Consider the following 12,211-nt stretch of genomic DNA (forward strand, 5'->3'; position numbering starts at 1 on the left):
ACAAACATGATATAGTATTGTTTGCTGATGATACCTCTTTGGTTTTTAAAATTAATAGGAAACAGGTTCAGTATGACGATGTAAACAATGCTATGTCCGATATAATACATTGGTTTAGCGTAAATAATCTTAGACTGAATAATAAAAAAACTAAAATTGTAAAATTTAGCACACCAAATGTGCAAAATGTAAAACCCGATGTACTTATCAATGGGGAATCGATGGATCCAGTTGAAACAACTGAATTTCTTGGCCTTACTCTTGATGCCAAGTTACAGTGGCTCCCCCACATAAACGGATTGGCGGGTAGACTGAGTTCTGCGGCATTTGCGGTCAAAAAAATTAGATTACTTACTGATGTTGATACGGCTCGACTAGTATATTTTAGTTACTTTCATAGTATAATGTCCTACGGTATTATGCTTTGGGGTAACGCAGCCGCTATCCAAACTATATTTGTGCTGCAGAAGAGGGCTATTCGCGCAATCTATAACCTAGGAGCCAAGGAATCATTAAGGCATAGATTTAAAAAAATTAAGATATTGACTGTTGCTTCTCAATACATATTTTGTAATGTTTTGTATGTACGGAAAAATATTAATGTTTTTATGAGAAAATGTGATTCTCATAACATTGGTACAAGGAACAAACACAATCTTGTTACTCCTGTTACTCGACTGCATAGAGTCAGTAACTCTTTTGTGGGGCAATGTATACGCTTCTACAACAGGATCCCAGAAAGCGTTCAAAATGCTTCTGTTGCCAAATTTAAAAAAATTGTTAAGGAACGCTTGTGTGCAAAAGGTTACTATACAATTAGCGAGTTTATGTTTGATAGCACACCTTGGGAATAAAACGATCGCCTCCTGGCTATTTCTAATCATATACTACTATGTACCTTATAAATTTGACAAAAAAAAAATAACAGAAAAAAAAGACCCGCTGAGTTTCTTTCGCCGGTTCTTCTCAGGTCAGGGTGTTCCTTTTTCCGAACCGGTGGTAGTGTTTATTTGACAATCAATAAGTAAGTGTAATGCTTTTATATTGAATAAAGTAATTTGAGTTGAGTTGAGTTTGAGTATAGTATGTAAATGTATATATTTATAATGTGTATATATTATATTATTATATATTTATGGAATATTTATTTATGTATCGTATATATATTGTATCTATTTTTTTATGTATTAAATATTATCCATCCTACCTCTCTCCTCTACCAAAGGTTGCCTGGCAGAGATCGCTGTTTTAGCGATAAGGCCGCCTATTGTACATTTTTCTTTTCTTTGTTTTTGTTTTACTCCTATTAATTATGTCTATATTAGTGTGCAATAAAGAGTATATAAATAAATAAAGGAATTAATTTGAAAACTGACGATGGTTTTGTTATTCTGACCGTACGTCGTTTGAGTCGACTCACCGATAATAAGTATTGTCGTTGCGGACGGTGAGGCAGTGGTCGTCGATGGGGAACAGGTACCCGTGGGCGGCCAGCAGGTGAGCCAGGTGAAGGGACTCCCAGCTCTCCTCGAGATTCAGGTGCCGGCTCAGCCAGGACACGAGATCGGATCCGGTGAACACCTGGAAAGCAAATTGATAAACGATTCTTTTACCTCGACTGCGATGAGGGTAAAACTTTTAGACTTTGATTTTATTAAGTGACCCACTCCTGCTTCGAAAGGGTTCAGTGCTGACAGTAAATATACTACAGAAAGTCCGGTTATTCTCGGTAGAATCTACTTTCCGAAACGTTGGTCACTGGCGTAGCTAGGTGAGGAAGAGAAGGGGTGCATAGAAAAAAAATCGGGCCCTCATCCCCTCTTTCCCATCTATCTTTAACCAATAATTACCCTTTAAAATTATAGATACCAAATAAGAAATCTTGTGCGCAGGGTCGTGATGTGGGGGGATATAGAAGCAGAAGACCAATGAAACGATGGATGTTTTTGATTGTGTGATAGAAGATGACATCCTGCAGAGAAGTATGGAAGGAGATATGCTGCGCCGACCCCAAATAAAATTGGAATAAGAGCAGGAGATGAGAATGATAATGGTAATTTCTATGGGATGAGGGCAGGAGGATGAGGATGATGATGGAAATTTCTATCAGCTATGGATATCATGAGGTCATTTCTTAATAAGTCTGAAGGGACGGTACTTACCGAGGGTATCTTCGTCATGAAACTCTTCACAGTCCGAACGGGGACGCCGGTCGTCTCATCTTGCATCTTCTCAATGATAGCCTCCATCTTTAAAAGAAACACCACATATATTAAAAGACTAGCAACATGCCTGGCTTCGCACGGGCTTTGTGACAATGCGAAAAATAAAGAGTCAATTAATGTAATCAGTATATATTATGAAGAAGAAAGTTGAAAATAATAATTAATTTATTCAAAAATCCATAAATAACAATGCGTTTCTTTAAACGTTTGTCACGTGACGCAAAACGCTCCTCATTGGTCGGACTTATGATGAAGTCACTTGTGTCATGATTTTTTAAATATACTCATATAATTTTAATTGAAATAATAATATTTAGTACGGTTTTGATTTTTAAATATGTTTTTTTAATTGAAATAACATTTATTAGTATGATTATTGATTCGGTTATCGACACCGTATAGTGGGACTCCCGTCACTTCCTCTCGTTCGATCGGACAGGGCAGAAGTAAACTAGATTCGAGGTTGGGCGGTAAAAGTATATAATTAATAAACAATAAGCGAATAAATAATATCGTATCGATTGGTAAAGTAATATAGTGATTTAAATTAATGTTATTTGAGTAGTTTTGTTACACTTGCTTGCCTACTATATGTACCACAGATTAAAATACAAGCAAGTGATGTCACCGATCCCATTGCAGCGCCATATTGTCCAAGGAGCGTGTTCGCGGGCTATTTGCATATGGAATTTTTAATATGACATATTTCGGCGAATATGGACTAGAATTAAAAAGTCAACTTTTACTGGGTTCCTTAACCTCTACTTAATAATATAAAATGGATTTTAAAAATCTTTTCATATGTATAGTTATATTATGATAATAAATATAAAATAACATAAAATCATTATAAATTGTTCCTTATCTTTATACTTATGTATAACCTGTATTACTGTAAAATGTAAAATTACATCCAAATCTACGATTTTAATGAATCTTTATTCCCTAAGTTGAACTGGATAGTACGACACAACTTAGATGTCGCATCGGCAAAATTCGTAAAACCGATCGCATCCGAATTGAGTACGCTATGCCGAATTAACAATATTTATTTCTCATGTGAATACGACCTTAACACAAACGTAGTAACATGTAATATCATATGACCTAATATATTCGTCAATTTGACGCGTCGATTTACATGCACTTGCTTTCTCTGACGCGAGAATCTATAGCGACGAATAGCGTCGAATGGCGCGATAGGGAGCTGTTTCTATTGGTCGTGTAAATCGACAGTAATCGGTTTTATTTTCATTCCATTGCATTTTCCGATGCTACTTCTAATTTGTACGACACTATACCTAACTTAGATTAACAGTTAATGCGAAATAGTACGTGTGTCCAGGTGAATTGGAAAAAACATTTGACGGTATTATTTTCAAAAACAGTCAGAGTAACAACCTCCAAATATAGTGTCAGCCATACTACCTTAGCCATAGTCTTAGTATTTATCATATTCATCTTTAATGTCTTTTTTTATGGGTAAGTACCTTGTGATGTTTTTCTTCTGTGTAATATGCTTTTTTTTTCTCAAGGATAAGGGCTTTTTAGTTTTAGTTTCTTGTGCTAATAATTTCATTTATTTATTTTAGTGTGCGCGCATGTGTTTATGTTAACCCAACAGTCAGGGGCCATATGAAAATCAGTGCCGTGCATTAGCACAGCTTATACTGAGATTAACCCCTTGCTACCTACACTGTGTTCTTTAAATTTTTTTTTTCTTGTGTATAATCTATGTAATGTATGTGTTTGTGTAGCAAAATAAATGGTTTATAAATTATCACCTCTATACAACTTTTCTTATCGGAGAAATACGTGGACAAACATACCATACAAACGCACACTTACGAAATTAAGCTCACGTGCTTGGAAGCAAAAGGAAGAATGGATCATCAATGGATGTCTTAGATTTTCGCGATTATTACACATTGAAATAAAACTAGTTATAACGGATTTGAATCGCGTATATTAATTATTTTTATCATCCTGACGTTAGGAGCATTTTACAGCGTTCGTGGTCTAGGGTAGACTCGAACGAACGAACGCTGTAAAGCGATGTGAACGCTGTAAAGGATCATCAAACTCAAATATTATTCAATTCTAACAATGTTTAATACATTATTACACATGTCTTTAATTATTAGAGAAAAAGAAAGAAATGTTTATTAAGACACGACACAATTACATATAACGAAAGAACAGAAAAACATTTACTATTGCTAACTTAATCTCTCGTGGTCGAGTGGTGTGTACACCGGTTTTCACGGGTACACCACTCCGCGGTTCCGGGTTCGAGTCCCGGCCGAGTCGATGTAGATTGTCATTAGTTTTTTATGTTGTCTTAGGTCTGGGTGTTTGTTATACCGTCGTTACTTTACTTCTGATATTTCCATAACACAAGTGCTTTAGCTACTTACATTGGGATCAGAGTAATGTACGTGATGTTGTCTCATATTTATTTAAATTACCAGTATTTAAAAATTAAAAACAACAGCAACAAATCTTAACTAACTGAACTATTAGTAGTTTATATCTTTAGAAGCCTGTAGTGTGTAATGTACACGCATGTTATAACGTATAAATTATAACAACAAATATACAATCAGTCAGTATCATTTGAGCATCCAACATGTTTTATTTCGATTTGACGACCTCCATGGTCGAGTGGTGTGTACACCGGTTTTCACGGGTACGCCACTCCGATCTCACAGGTTCGATTCCCGGCCGATTCGATGTAGATTGTCATTAGTTTTCTATGTTGCCTTGGGTCTGGGTGTTTGTGGTTACTTCTGATATTTCCACAACACAAGTGCTTTAGCTACTTACATTGGGATCAGAGTAATGTATGTGAATAACCTTAACTAACTTAACTATTAAAAGTTTATATCTTTAAAGCTGGTTGAAAATATGTACCTTTTTATAGACGAGGTAGTTTGGCGACTCCTCCGGCGAGGGTATGGTCGACATCAGTGCCTGGACGCTCGGAGGCAGGTTGGCTATCATCGTGTCCTTGTCTTTCTTATCTTTGTCTTTTTCATCTTTGGTGCTTTTCGTGGTGTCCCTGTAATTGATACATATTATATACTACTAGCGATCCTTGCGATTCTTCGCATGGATACAATACTGATAGTAAATATACTATAGTACGACACAACTTAGATGTCGCATCGGCAAAATTCGTAAAACCGATCACATCCGAATTGAGTACACTATCCCAAATTATTAATATTTATTTCTCACGCGAATATGATCTTTGCACAAACGTAATAACTTGTAATTTCATATGACCTAATATATTCGTCAATTTGACGCGTCGTTTTACATGCACTTGCTTTCTCTGACGCGTGAATCTATAGCGACGAATAGCGTCAAATGGCGCGATAGGAAGCTATTTCTATTGGTTGTGTAAATCGGCAGTAATTGGTTATTTTCATTCCATTGCATTTTCCGATGCTACATCTAATTTGTGTCTTACTATACATTTTTTTTTATAGTATAGGTTTGCGGACAAGCATATGGGCCACCTGATGGTAAGTGGTCACCATTACCCATAGACAATGACTATACCTTACATCGTCAATGCGCCACCAACCTTGGCAACTAAGATGTTATGTCCCTTGTGCCTGTAGTTACACTGACTCACCCTTCAAACCGGAACACAACAATACTGAGTACTGTTATTTGGTGGTAGAATAACTGATGAGGAGGTGGTACCTACCCAGACGGGCTTGCACAAAGCCCTACCACCAAGATAATTTATTTATTTACGAAATCACATTAGAAACTTCTAAAATCATTAGTGTTTCTTTATTATATTGTCCATGTAATATATCCAAAAACCTTTCTCCCGAATCACTCTATCTATCTTTAAAAAAACCACATCAAAATCCATTGGGTAGTTTTCAAGATATAAGCATACAAAGAGACATAGGGACAGAGAAAGCGACTTTGTTTTATACTATGTAGTGACATCCAACAGAGAAATATGGAAGGAGAAGACATGCGCCGACCCCAAATTAAATTGGGATAAAAATGAATGTACTGTGCATTTAAAAATATATATATGTGGAAATATCCTACTACTGGGATCAGGAGTCCTCTCCCCTAAAGGAGAAGATTTGAATTGCTCCAAAACACATGCAGATAGGGTCACCTTACATGACCCTTACAATGATTAGTATGAGATGATTTATAAACACAAATTCAACACATACAATTTCAGTAGTGCCTCGGTTTGAACCCTCAATCATCAGTTAATGCTTTCAAACCAAGAGCCATCTCTGCCATTTTATTTGATTAGAGGAAATTGTTTAACATTTGAATTAAAGTTAAGTTATATTATGTTATTATTCTCATAACTTAAATGGCCATCTATAAAAAACCTCAACTATATCCCAGTATTTAAATTATACATTTCTTGAGTAAATAATTAGTGACAAGTAATTTTAGACTTTTGCTGTATGGATGAGGATTATTCAATTTATATTTAAGAGGTAAAGCTTGTCCGAGCAACAGGGATAATATTTATAAATTAAAGAATATATTATTATTGCTTGTATAACTCTATATAACATTATAGCTACCCATCCAGACTATGCACATACAATACTGATACTGAATATACTACAGAATTTGTTTATTTACGACATCACTTTAGAAACATCTAAAATTATCAGTATTTCTTTACTATATTGTCCATGTATTATATACAAACAGCTACCTCTTGAATTACTCTATCTATTAATAAAGCCATATCAAAATTGGTTGCGTTATTTTAAAGATCTAAGCAAACATAGGGATAGATATCGATAAGTGACATAGTTTTATACTGTGGACATACCAGTTCTTAGAACAACAGAGCTATAAGATGTTACTACCCTTGTGCCTGTAGTTACACAAGCCCACACACACTCAAAACAAGAACACAAATATATGGAGAGCAGTTAAGTATATTATTAGTGGGTGGTCAAAGCTATCACCAAGTAAAATTAACTGGTAGAAGTATAAATGGGATATATTTGTGTTTATTTAAACAAGAAATTACCTGGAAGGGCCTTGCTGACAGGCTTTCTGCGCCTTTTCGGAAGAATTCATTGTAACCATTTTAATTCAATTTTCTTACTTCCAAGATCAACTTAAAAAGCCATGTCATATGTTTTTTATATCACTAAACCCACTAACACACATTGATTGATATAACAGTTCCATGAACCGATGGGCAGTACGCACGTAACAGGAAACAATAATAAATATTTATGCACTAACTTTTTAATTATTATTTTTTTTTAATTCATTTTTGCGTAAAGGTCTTGATGTATAAATTCACACACTGAGGAATCAAATATAACAGTTTCAGTGAAAAATAAAATCATTCACGTAGAGTTTTATATCAAAAATATCTTAGCACAAATTTAAAAGAAAAACTAAATCTGTAATGAAAATTTGATTCACTTGACTAGGGATTATTAAGAATCTTTTATCTTTGGTTTTAGAGAGTACATTAATCCAAATCTCTCGTACAATTTAATATTCTACCTCAATTACATTTTACTACTACGTTTAATTCATGAAAACTCAACATACACCCCAAAGTAATTCAAACATTTTCAGAAATACGTCGAAATGTCAAAGTACGACAGCCATTAATCAGATGTATTTTTTTATGCGTGCACTTATTAAAAAGAGATGGCACTAATTGTTTACAAGCATTAGAGAAAGATGGGTAGTTAACTCATTGTTAAAGCGACTAAATGAGATAGTAACCTACTTTCATGTAGTTTAGAGTAACAAGTGGTCACCTTAATTCCACTAACATGTACGAGAAGTTCGATAGCGCATGTGTTTACGAGTTTATTGAGCGCTTTTGCCGCTATTTTTAGATCGAGGAAATATTCAATTAAATGTTTTGAAACGATGTTTTATTATTATGTATATTACATTATATATAAATAAGTTCCAATACATAATATTATTATTAAAATCCTTTCTCAGTTATCACAACAGTTAACATTACGTACCTAGTGTATAAATTAATGAATAGATGGCACCACTTGAATTTAAATTAGAAACGAATTGATAATGATTGGTTATCTATTCCATTCACTTTTAGCTAGGGATGTCGGAAATGCAATAAAGTATCGATATATATTGTATCGATAATTTTTGAATATATCAATATCGATATTGATATTTTTATTTAAAAATATCGATATATCGATATATCGGTGTGATAGGAAAAAAAAATTATTTGGCCTAATCTACTTCAATCATCTTACATTACTAGATAAATACTAATCAATAGACATCATTTTTAAATTTTTTAAATCAAGGACAACAATAAAAAATATTAATTATTTATTAATCAAACCAATATTTATCTGATACAGACATAAGAAAAACTCTTTGATTTACATGCTCGGCTGTAAGCCGACTTCTGTTATTGGGTACTGCGAGATTTACAGCAGATGCCACTCTCTCTGAGGAAACCGAGGACGCAGGCGATATCAAATACTTTAGAGCTATGTCGGAAAGGACTGGAGTAAAATGACGACAATCAAACCAGAATTTTGTAGGATTCTCTTTTCTGGGTATTATAGGCTGATCTAGATATTGCTTTAGTTCGCTAGGCATACCATCACAGGTTGAAAGTAAACTGGAGGTTGCTGCAGCAATATCTATCATAATTTTTTCATGTCCGGACCACAACGACGGCGAAGAATTTTCTGAATTTGGAATTATGGTAGTGGTTGTGGGTCTGAGTTCAGGCGAAAGTTGTCCTCTACGTCTATGTTCTAAACGTATTTCTTTTGACAATGCGGTTATTGCAGTGGAAACAGCTAGTGCTGAATTAAAATGAATACGCTTAAAGCGAGGGTCTAAAATTGTTGCTATAGCAAGATGTAAATGTCGCTCTAGTGGTTCTAGTTTGGCAATAACTAAGTTGAGCAAACTCTTCTGAACAGCAACACCAAATTCAGTGAAAGGTTTTACTTCTTCAAGTCCTTTCTGAAGTAAGTTTGCAATGGGAATCGCCAAACTAGAAGTCACGTACTGATCGCCGCTAATTTCTTCAGTAGCTTGCTTAAATGGGGTAAGCAATATTATCAGATCTCGTATGACACTTAACTCTGAAGAAGTTATCATATCAGGTGCATTCCGCCTAGTTGCTAAAATCTTAGCCACAATAGCTGATAATGTATTGAATCTTTCCAACATATCAAGACAAGAATTCCACCTTGTGCTTACTGATTGTATAAGTGTTAATACTTCTCCCTCTTTCTTTTGTCCCTCTTGTTCTGCTCGCAAATCGTCCATTGCGTTCACAGATTGTTTAAAATATGTAACAATGGCTTTGACACGATTGGCAATTTCAAGAACTGGTGCATTATCTCTTGTTGCGCCATCCACTATTAAATTCAGCAAATGCGCCATGCAAGGAATTCTTTTTCCATCTTCCAAAAATTTCTTCACTGCAGCAACCATGTTAGCACCACCATCAGTGGTAATTGATAAGATGCAATCCTTTTCTATTGTAAACTCGTCGGTAATATTTTCAAAGCATTCTTTTATATAATCAGCTGTGTGCGCCTGCAGGAAAGAAGACCAATATTAGTCCACTTTATTAAATTTATTATAATTAACTATTTATTTTATTTTTTATAATTTGATGCATTTATTTTATACTTTACTTACCTGATACATTCTTCGTGCTGTCAATGTCACCATCTCATGCTCAGGAGTGCAGTTATTAGCTGTGTTAAGAAAATGTGCTGTCACTACGATGAAACTTCGTGTCGAGTTAGTAAGAGTTAATATATCACTTGTTAAAGCAATATTATTTATCTCACTTAATTTTTGTTTTAAAATGGCTTTGGTAGTGGCGTATCGTTGTTCCATGAGGCCAGTTATCTGGAATGAGAAATGAATAATAAAATAACATTTAAAAATAAAAAGGATAAGATAATAATTTAATATTATAGTTCGCTTACAGTAGTTCGTGATGGAATTTTATAGCGTGGACAAATGACGCTCATAAATCTTTTCAATCCTGATTTTTCTACACAAGATAGAGGCATGTTGTCTTTGCAAATCATGTAGATCAAAGCTTGATTTATTTGGCTAGTTTTATGACCCCCTGCTAAATTGAGAAAAATAATAAAATTAGAACATCCTCATAGAACTAAAATGTAAACAATACAGTAATCTAATATAAAAAAAAAATACCTTCATAGCTTGAACTTCTTTCAAACATATCTATGAGTGTAGTCTGTTTCCACAAGTCTTTACTCTGACCATCTTTGGAGGATTCAGTCTGAAAAAAATTATTGAATATTTTGTATATATTTCATTACACTTGTCGTCATAAATAGTATTAAGGTTAAGTGAAAACACCAAAATTTTAATTTATCGATATCGATACTTTTAGTAATTACACATCATTAGTTGACTGGTTATTGGTTATGAACAATTGATATTTAGATTCTAAAGCTACGTTTGATCTTTCACAAATAAAATACTTACACCAGTATCATCGTAAATCGCAATTTCAGACAATTCCATGAAGTTATTTTCTATCTCAGCAGGTTTATTAGTATTGGTAATAGTTGAATTAGTAGACGAAACAGGTGAACTAGTTCTTGTTCTTGGTGTAATATTCACTTCACTTGACCTTGAGTTTTTATTTTTAAGTTGCAAAAACGCATGGTGATGCTTATTTTTAAGATGTGTAGATAAATTCGTCGTATTGCCACTGGTTTTATATATTTTCCCACACACATTACATGAAACGTTTTGTCTGTCTATTTTTTTGAAAAAGTTCCATACAACACTAGACATGACTGGAATGCTCGAATTATTTTGTTCACATACGTGAATTAATTATTGATTTAATTAGTTAGATTGTTTGAGAACTATAATCAACTCAAATGCAGGCAGAAATACGCTCGCGTTGAGGTTATAATACGGATAACAGACGGACGGATAGTTGAAGCACAGACACTGACACCGAAATGACATTGACAGACAGAGTTGCCAACTTAAAAGCCAACTTAAGTACCAAATTAAAACGCAGTAAATCAAGTCGACCAAAGACAAAAAAAATGTAATTTGTTAAAAAATGTTAGTATAAAAAAAGTATTCTTTTTTAGGATTTTTTAATTATAAAAAATATCGATTTTTATACCTTTTCAATACTCGTAATTTTATATCGATATCTCGATACATCGAAACATTAAATATCGCTCAAAAATATCGATACATTGAAAAAATAATATCGATATATCGATGTATCGATATTTTTTCGACGAGCCTACTTTTAGCCTTGGCATTCTCGAAAAGTATACAAGCTACCGTATAATATTATTCACCTATATAAAGCAAAGGAAGTAAAGAGTGCGTCAACCAAAAAATATATCTAGCTTATCAATTAATTTGAATTTAAAAATCGAATGCTTTTTTTCGATTATTTTTTTATCAAGATTTTGAATCAAGATCCTTTCATTCTTACAGTTATTACTTATTTTATCTTGATGAGATTATCTCCATAGATGCGATTACGTTTAAAAATAAATGTTGTTTATTACTTGCCAGGAACACTTGAAATTGAAAGTAGGAAATAGAATTTATGTATATAACTATGTATAGGAGATTATACAAAAATAGGATCACTTGAAAGGCCAATAATAATATCAAATCAAATCAAATCTAAATCTAAGTATACCTATTGAGGTAGAAATTTTACTAGCAGTTTTGAATTGATATTTTCCAAAAGTATTAAGTGATCCGAGAAAAACCGGCTAGAAATTCAGTAGTTACTCTTTCTCAATATTAAAAATACGGGTTAGTTAAATAAGATCATACATATGAATCTTTTCTGTTTGTCAACAAGTATAAGCTCAACGATATTAATCGTCTATGTATACACATCAACACCGTCTAGGGATATTTTGTATAAAATTCTTAAACTCAAAAAATCATATCCGGTTTTA

At 33.6% G+C, this 12,211-nt stretch overlaps 2 protein-coding genes across 2 annotated transcripts in view; both read right to left on the minus strand.

Annotated features, from left to right (window-relative positions):
* The window catches only part of LOC124542303 (regulator of G-protein signaling 7), a 28,013-nt gene extending 20,044 nt beyond the window's left edge, over nt 1-7,969 (minus strand). Inside the window, exons 1-4 of the mRNA XM_047120270.1 lie at nt 7,270-7,969; nt 5,139-5,286; nt 2,163-2,249; nt 1,421-1,581 (exon numbers count right to left, since the gene is read on the minus strand). Coding sequence (XP_046976226.1) covers nt 1,421-1,581; nt 2,163-2,249; nt 5,139-5,286; nt 7,270-7,328 — 455 coding nt within the window. The 5' untranslated portion in view covers nt 7,329-7,969. The remainder of the gene's footprint in view (nt 1-1,420; nt 1,582-2,162; nt 2,250-5,138; nt 5,287-7,269) is intronic.
* A 593-nt stretch (nt 7,970-8,562) lies between these two features.
* Nucleotides 8,563-11,475, minus strand: LOC124542196 (E3 SUMO-protein ligase ZBED1-like). Its single transcript, XM_047120141.1, has 5 exons — nt 10,746-11,475; nt 10,449-10,536; nt 10,214-10,362; nt 9,918-10,133; nt 8,563-9,812 (listed from the first exon to the last, which is right to left on the minus strand). The coding sequence occupies exons 1-5, from the start codon at nt 11,058-11,060 to the stop codon at nt 8,583-8,585; spliced, it is 1,998 nt and encodes a 665-aa protein (XP_046976097.1). The 5' UTR covers nt 11,061-11,475; the 3' UTR covers nt 8,563-8,582.
* Nucleotides 11,476-12,211: the final 736 nt, after the last annotated feature.

The sequence above is a fragment of the Vanessa cardui genome, chromosome 30 (genome assembly GCF_905220365.1).
Source record: "Vanessa cardui chromosome 30, ilVanCard2.1, whole genome shotgun sequence".
NCBI classification, from domain to species: Eukaryota; Metazoa; Arthropoda; class Insecta; order Lepidoptera; family Nymphalidae; genus Vanessa; species Vanessa cardui.